The sequence below is a fragment of the Condylostylus longicornis genome, unplaced genomic scaffold, assembly GCF_029603195.1.
Source record: "Condylostylus longicornis isolate FDR11 unplaced genomic scaffold, ASM2960319v2 ptg000056l, whole genome shotgun sequence".
Lineage (NCBI taxonomy): Eukaryota > Metazoa > Arthropoda > Insecta > Diptera > Dolichopodidae > Condylostylus > Condylostylus longicornis.
This window is the reverse complement of record NW_026578025.1, coordinates 393389-401920: the sequence shown is the minus strand read 5'-3', so window position 1 is coordinate 401920 and position 8532 is coordinate 393389. Positions and strand designations below refer to the sequence as shown.

Sequence of the window (8532 nt, the reverse complement as noted above, 5' to 3'; positions counted from 1 at the left end):
ACTATAGTTAAACTTTAGAAAAACAAAATGGCCGTTGAAATTTACCGTTATCTAAAGTCCTTTTTTTCCAAATTTTTGATGTCGTTTTTCTTCTAGATCCTATATTCTAGAACTTTGAAATTTGGCTTTTAGACATTAACAAGTAGTTTTGAAGGGGCTTTTAGACATTAACAAGTAGTTCATTTCGTTAGAAGAAATTTTTTTTCCATCTCCACCCCCTCTCAAGTTATCACCTCTTGAAAATCGTAAAATTTGAATTTTTGACACCCTATATTTCCGAAACCGCAAGCTTTTCCAAATTTTTATAAACTCAAAAAGCTAACGGTAAATTCCATGACACTAAAAAATATAATTATTTTTCTTAACTCACACAATTAACCCTTAAAATCGAGCATTATGTTAACCCCTTTTTATGTTAATTTTTGCTTTATTTCAAAGACTGCATATACGAGTATGCGTCATCCTAAATATATGCAATCCTAGTAATAGTTTTGTATATGAATGAAAATAATTTTTATAATGTGATAGGTATACATAGACTGTATTTAAAAGCAGAATTTTCACTTGTTGAAGGGAAAAGTGCTACAGTACAAACCGTTGGTTTGACCCAACTTTATTACAAATGGGAATAACAATTTAGAACTACACACCTTTTTCTTTTTAACAGATTTTTTTTCTTTTTTTTTTATTTCTTATAATTTTTTTATAAGTTTTAAATATTTTATAATTTTTTATTTACAAACTGCACTAATTTTATAAACAAAATAAAAAACATCTTCTTTGTTTACATTTTATACAGTAGGAAGTATTTTCTAAGAAAAAAAAATTTTGCTTTTATTGTCGATTTCAAATTGACCATGCTCCGAGCAAAGAAAGAGACTTACCCAAAGTCTTTGGCTTCTCTATGTGTTTTCTCAAATAGGATTTTTTAGTGGGTGTAAGCGAGATAGAAACAAAGATGCTTCTTTCTTTAGTATTTCTAATTCGTTAAGAAAAATAGTCCCATTTTAATTTTCAGTTTCTGAAAAATTTGGTTTCCGTGCGAGTAGCGAGATATCGTAAACTCAGAGTTATACTTTCCTCCAATCCAAATTCAAAAAAAATGAGTTACGAATTAGACATGGCTAAATTTTTCCAGCTCTTTCAAATGGTATATTCCACACTTGTCTAACTATTTTAGTTTTTAAGATATTTAGTAGCGATTTTGTCATAAACGCCGTTAAATATTAAAACTTTTACGTTATATTGTAGTATCAACAAAAATTTTAGTTTTTACGACAGAAAGTTCATATAAATATAGCTAAAAAAATTTTCACAATTATTTTATCGTACGTGTCAAAAATGCGATCCTAGTCTTTTACTATTATTTTATCGTATAAGCTTAATGCATTTGATATACTGCATAATAACAACGCAAAAAATTTACAAGCATTGTGTAGTACTTGTATTAAGATTTATATTTATGTTTGGAAAATCTGCTCTTCGTTTTCTTTGTACTTTGTACCAAATTTGTCACCACATTTACTTGAGTAAGTGTTTTTTTATAAAAGTAAATTTAAAAATTTTGCATATTAAATAAATGTAGGTATACATTTTAATAATTTTTATGTAAAAAAAGTAAAAAAAAAAGTTTCCTTTCTTTTAACTTATTCTTAGCATTATTTTTTTATTATTAACCAGCACGTATTGTCCAAATACATGTTAGTTAAATAACCAAAAAAATTATATCGTGAAAAAAGTTAACAAAAAACGTTTCTTCCAATTTTTGCTACACAACAATTAATAAAATATTTCATAAAAATAAAACGATTAACGCAATTATTTGTATAAAATAATATTCTATGTTGAATTGGTTGATCTTGTTAAAATTTAGGATAATGGATTTATTAAGAGGCAGTGATGAAAGTACAAGAAACTCTGAATTCGGTATGTAATTTTGATTTTTGAAAAAATAACAAGAAAATTATGTAATTTATGCAATTTTAGATGAAGATTTTGACAGTGACGATTTTGTGCGAAACCCAGATAAAAAATTTTGTTAAAATTACTCAATTAGTAAATTATTTACATGTCAAATACTTAAAAAAATTTTTGTTTTTGTACTATATATTTTTACGTATACTTTCGGTCGAAATAATCTCGAAAAAGTCCACAAGTTTTAGCTTTACAAAATGTATAATATCCTCATATATTTCATGTGTTTTTTCTTTTTTTGTAACATATTATATATCGCTTTAATTAATATTTTTAGAATTTCACTGTGGTACCCGAATTTCACTCAACAACTTGTAAGCGACAGCTTCATATTAAAAATAGGAAGCAAAACAAGCGAATAAGGAGAAGGTATATAATTATAACATTTTATTGAACATTTATATATAAATGTTCAAAAAAAAATTAAAACTACCTTGCCAATCTACGTGTTTCTATCTTTACACTTTTGATAATGACTACAGTAACAAAATATTCCAAACTTTTTGGCAGTTGGGCGATGAAAAGGATCCTAATAAAAAACAAAACAGTTTTCTATATTTCTTGAAAAAAACAATGACAAGCACCAGGTATGTCAGGTAACTAATAATAAAATCAGATAATTTTTTTATAGCTTTAAAATAATATCTATTAGTATTGTAAGCATAAAATAAAACATTATTTAAAAAAAAATTAAACATTTACTTTTTAAGGAAAATCTTGTTTATTATTAGAATATATTATAAAATAATATTATGCTAAGACTTTACTTAACAAAATGTAATAAAAGTGTTCAAATTTAATTATAAGGTGTTAATAAGTGAGAGGAAAGTGAGAATTATCATATATTTGTATAATATGATTTTCAAGTGAGAAAAATCATTCGGTATTGCATATCTCGTTATACCCGTACGAACGTATGTTCGAAGGGTATACTAAATTTGCCTTACCGTTTGTAACGCTAAGAAATAACGGTGTTAGATATAGACTCGTCCGAACGATAACTCAAAAACTAATTGAGCTAAGTTCACCAAATTTTCACAGATGATTTATTGTAGTAATTGCCAGAACCCTATTTAAATTGGACGTGATCGGGGGTACCGGTTCGGGTAGCTGCCATACAACTTCAAAATTTATTTGGCTATATCTCAGAAACTATAAAAGTTGTGGTATTGAAATTTCACACAAACGAATATATTAGTAGGGCCAATGTGTCTCATAAAAGTCGTTGAAATTAATTAGCTCCTTCTGGTACCTGCCATACAACTTCAAAAATTATTTGGCTATATCTCAGAAACTATAAAAGCTGTGATATTGAGATTTCACACAAGTGAATATATTAGTATTGCCGATGTGCTTGATAAAATTCGCTAAAATTTCTTAGCTCTTTCTCGTAGCTGCCATACAACTTCAATAGTAGTTTGGCGCAACCGGAATTTGGAAAAACACATAGTACTGAAATTTTGCATAAATTAATATGGTAATACGGCAACTTTAAGTCATAGTCTGCCCCATATTTAGTTATGGCACATTAGTTATTCGCAACTAGGATAACAAATTCGTACGGGTATCACAGAGTTGACAAGGTCAACTCTATTTTTTTCTCGTTTTTTTCTAAAATGAATACAAAATTTATTCAATTTTTTTTTGAATGTGAGTGATCAGTCGATAATTTGCGAAAAAATGCAAAAATATAATTGAAACGAGAAAGGATAGAGTTTACCGCGTCAACTCTGTGATATCCGTACGAATTTTTTTTTCCTATGAGCGAGTAAATACTCCATATCTGACTGTGATATACCACTTTAAGTTGCGGTATTATCCATATTAATTTATGCAAAAATTCAGTACAACTGTTCTCAATATTTGATAAGATATGTTAATTTTTATTTTGATATAGAATTGAATACCTATCATATCATAAAGAATATGTAACAAGCTATAAAACTTTATTTTGTAAAACGAAAGCTATTTAAAAAAAACTATTTTATTAATCTAAAATAATAAAATGATTAATAATCTAAACTTCATATGTTTCCTATAATTTTCAGAATTATAATGATATGTCTTTTGTCGTACGTGTATTGATATGGAAAAATTGTGTAAAAAAATGCACATACGACAAGATGTTTCTGGACAAAAGTCTTTACAAGTTCGACCCCTTTGTGCCAAGGCACTTGAGTTCGGTGTAAATTATTTCTTTATATTGCTAGCTATCCTAAAAAGTCATAAAAATTTTAAAATCTTCGGTGAATTTTGAGAAATTTTATCTTAAACTTCAATTGCGATTTCCCAAAACCCGAATTTCGAATTACAAAATAACTGTGGGGTGACGATATCAAAAACTGTTTCAATTCAGTATCTCTTACTTATTTCTGGTAGTACTAACAAAACGAAATAGCATGCGATTTTTATGAAGGTCTCCGGTCTCAGGTTCGATCATTGAAAAATGCTAATTGTCAGATGAACTTTTTTGTTATTGATAATTTTATTTTTTTGTTCTTATTTAAAATGAAGTTAAAAAAGCTTTACCTTACAAAAAAATTGGTCTGCCTGGGATAAAACTTTAAAAAAAAAACAATGAGGAAATTTTTCTCAAAAAGAAAAAACTTTATAAAGTAGGTAATAAACTTCAAACTTCAAAGTATTTATCAAACATAAACAAATATTTTTGGGTTATACCAAAAATCGAAAATTTTCATTTTGGATTATAATAGTTTGAAACTTCGAAAAAACAATTTGTGAACCTATTTCGGTTATTTTATTTTATTTTTAATTGAAATGTTTTGGAAAAAAATTGTTTCAAAACATTTGAAATTGAAAGATTTTACTGATGTTGGAGGTAGGCGGGAGAAATTTTTTACTTTTTCTGAAACCCTACTCGCAAAACCCTATCTAATACCTTTTCTCCCATGTCTCTTGCCCTTCTAGAAGTACCAATACTTTTTCACACCTCAAGAGTAGCTGTGAATTAGATTTTATATAATATAAAATAAGATGGTTTTTGAAGAGTTAGACGAAATATGAATAAAATAAAGAATTTTATTTTCTTTTTTTGGATTGTTTTAAAATATTATTTTCTATATTTTTTTTTTGTTTTATGTTTTTAATATATAAATAGATAATAGATAAATTTTTCCAAAAAATTAGTGTTATAAAAAAAAATTCCCAAAAATTAGTGTTATAATAGTTTGAAAACATTCGCAAAAATTTTAAGTACATATGTACATCATAAGCATGTATGTACATTTTTCTCAAAGCTTTCTAAAATATTTTTGCCCAAAGTTTTGAATATTATTAAAAGTAAATAAATTTTCCAAATAAAGAAAAGGTATAGGCATAAACAAAATAATAATTTTATTCAAATATATGTATGTAGATATGTAGGCATTAGAAATTAGCAATTTAAAATTTTTTGTTTAAACAAAAAGAAATGAAATTTTGAGTACATAAATTGTATAAATATATTTTTTAAAGCTTCTAACGAAAATACTCAAAACTTTGGGTGAACATATAGAATTCCTGCTTTTTCTGAGACCCTACCCGCAAAATATAATGCCTTTTGTCCCATGCCTCCAGTACTTTTTCACACCTCAGAAATGGGTGGGATGGATTGTAAAAGTTATACGAAATATAAATAAAATAAAGAATTAGAAAGATAATTTCAAGGTACTGTGTAGCGTAGTGGGTAGCGAAGTAGTCTGACAATCCTATATAAGATGTAGTACCATACTGTTATCATAATTAAGAACATACAAAAAGGGATAAAATTTTTGGTCAAAGCTGGATGTCAAATTTCAACAGTTTCCGAAGTACTGTGATTTTAAAAAACTTTTACGAAATTTCTCTTGCCCAAGCTTTTATGTTTATAACTTCTCTTCCGAAAAAGATAGAAGCTTCAAATAAACAAGAGCTAGTTATAGGGCTTGAAAGCAACGTATTACTTGAATGTGTGTTTTATGTACTTTCGGAATACCAGGCATTCGAACTTGGGAAAAAATGTAATTTTTACGGTTTTTTTTTTTTCTCGAACCCGATAATTTCGTACGAAATTTTTTGAAACTTCAAAGCTTTTTTTACAGAATTTTGGCTACTTTCTTAAACTTTTATTTTCTATCTACAGGAGAGAGAAGAAAAAAACCATTTCTATTTTTTATTTTTATTGATTTTTATGCGATTTATTAAAAATTTTTTTTTTGAACTAAATATTTAAAAATGAATTAAAAATTTCTTTAATTTTAAACCTATGAAAATGATCTGAAATTTGAAATTTTCCACTTTATATTAACTTTTTGGAAAGAATGCATTTACTTTTTTCGTATACATTCAAAATACATATGTATATGGTAATACTTCTTCCTGTTACTCTTCATTTTTATTTTTTACTTCTAAAATTGATTGAGAGAATTTTTGATTGAAATAGGAGTTGCCGTCATAATTTTTAGTTTTTTTTTGCGTAAGTTGAACATTCATAGTGAAACTGAGACTAATGTATATCTACAATTAGAAGTGTTTTAGGTTTAGTTTGGTTAAACTGGTCTTTTTTTTTGCTGAGTCTTTCAAAGCTTATAAAACATTTTCATAAATTTTAAGAAATAGTTGATATTATTGAGATATCGCAAGGAAAAATCGGATCAGTCAACCTCCTCGTGGTTCCTTCTGGAAACTATTATATAAGAAGCCAATAGATAGCCCGTGCAGGGAGTAGAATGCGAGGCCTGGTAGTATAACTATCTAGACACCTTCACTCGAATCAACCCAGAAGCGTTTGACCCAGAATGGTCGACTCCCTGGTCTGCGTCTAATCCCAGAGGAACGGCAGTAAACAGTAAGAGGAAAACTGAAAACCCTTTAGAAGGCAACAGGACACCACTAAAGTATACCCCCTAGAAAGTATCAATAATGAATAACGAAATAGAAACATGGCCCATAGTCACCGGTAATATGAGGGTTCTAAGAATCCCCGGAGGTAAAACTACAAATAAAAGTTAGAAAGATATCTCTATCGCAACCTGGAATGTTAGAAGCCTGTATGAAGCAGCAAAGTTCACCAACACAGTAAAAGAAGTGAAAGGACTAAATATCGACATCTTCGGAATATCAGAACCATAGCTGGCGGGATCCAGTGAAATATTTTCCAAAGATGTATTACGCCGGCAACGATACTGATGCTTACAGAAGAGGTGTAGGAATAATAGTTTCGCAGCACTTAACAAAATGTGTAACTCGATTTACACCAGAGTCAGACGGAGTGGTGTTGTTGATCGTTTACGCAAAACCATTGAAATTAAATGTCATTCAAGTATATGCACCTGGTTGTGATAAATCTGATGAAGAAATAGAGGAATTCTACGCGGACATTACTAAAGTAGTAAAACTAACACAACCGCACGAACTGAACTTTATTATGGAAGATTTCAATGCGAAGGTTGGCAATGAAAATATGAGAAATGTGTGCGGAAGTTTTGGTCTAGGTTTGAGAAGTTCTAGTGGTGATAGACTGGTTGAATTTTGTCAGGAAGAAAACGTCCAAATAATGAACACGTGTTTTAAGTTACCACCATGCAGATTGTACAGATGGACATCTCCTCAGAACAAAGTAGGTCACATAATCACAGGAATCAGATAGATTTTATACAGGTTAACAGAACATTTAGTATATCAGTTAAAAAAGCATGTACTTATCCCAGAACAGATATTCCAACGGATCATAATCTTCTATTACCACCGAGCCAATATAGAGTAGATTTAGATAAATTGACAAACGAAAGCTCTGCATCTACAATCGCTACAGAAATTAATGCCCGCTTACGACGCATAGAAACGAATAAAAGTCCCTATGGAACCAAACGAAATTGTTCTTGAAAAGTATATTAAATTGTTGTATATATTGTATATTATATTGTATATTAAATTATTGTATATTAATAAATATATTGTTATATAATAATCAACAATTATATTGTATATTAAATATATTGTATATTAAATTGTATATATTGAGGCGTAGGAAGAAAATAAATGTCCTTGTTACGTAATATCAGAAATTGGCCAAATATAACAACTTTGGGAAATTTGGTTCATATAGCATTAGATCGTGTAGAATATTCAAACATAATGGCCACCTTTCGTTAAAACAATCAAGATACACGCTTACATCCAAAAATATGTGGATATGCAGCAGAAGAAAAGAATTAAGATATCTATATGCTGGAAAACACAAAAGATTTAAATCAATAAGGTGCACAAAAATAATGAAGTGGAATAATGGACTACTAAACAACAACAAAATTTTTTAAAGACAAGCGCGTCATTTAATGCGTTCGAACCGCAGCTGATTAATTGTGATTTTAACGGTTTGACGTCAGTAATTACAAGAAATTTAACTTAAGCTAGCTGAAATAGTTGGCGCTTTTTAGCTCGAATTGAATTTTACTTTATAACTGAGGAGTAAACCCCAAAATTGACAATAATTATAGCTAAAAAATTTATTTTGAATCTTAGGTTATAAATAAATCAACTGAAACTTGCAATTAAAACTTTTCATATTTTGAAAATTTA

The 8532-nt window shown here is 28.5% G+C and overlaps 1 protein-coding gene across 1 annotated transcript; it reads left to right on the top strand.

The window, feature by feature from the left end:
• Window positions 1–7114: 7114 nt before the first annotated feature.
• Window positions 7115–7836, top strand: LOC129612135 (craniofacial development protein 2-like). The gene is made up of 2 exons (XM_055525650.1): window positions 7115–7570; window positions 7612–7836. The coding sequence occupies exons 1-2, from the start codon at window positions 7115–7117 to the stop codon at window positions 7834–7836; spliced, it is 681 nt and encodes a 226-aa protein (XP_055381625.1).
• Window positions 7837–8532: the final 696 nt, after the last annotated feature.

Excerpts from the sequence above, each read along its gene's own strand:
- LOC129612135 (XM_055525650.1), top strand. The coding sequence starts at position 7,115 with ATGTATTACGCCGGCAACGATACTGATGCTTACAGAAGAGGTGTAGGA. Across the intron at positions 7,571-7,611 it reads GGACATCTCCTCAGAACAAA|GTTAACAGAACATTTAGTAT; the intron begins GTAGGTCACATA and ends GATTTTATACAG.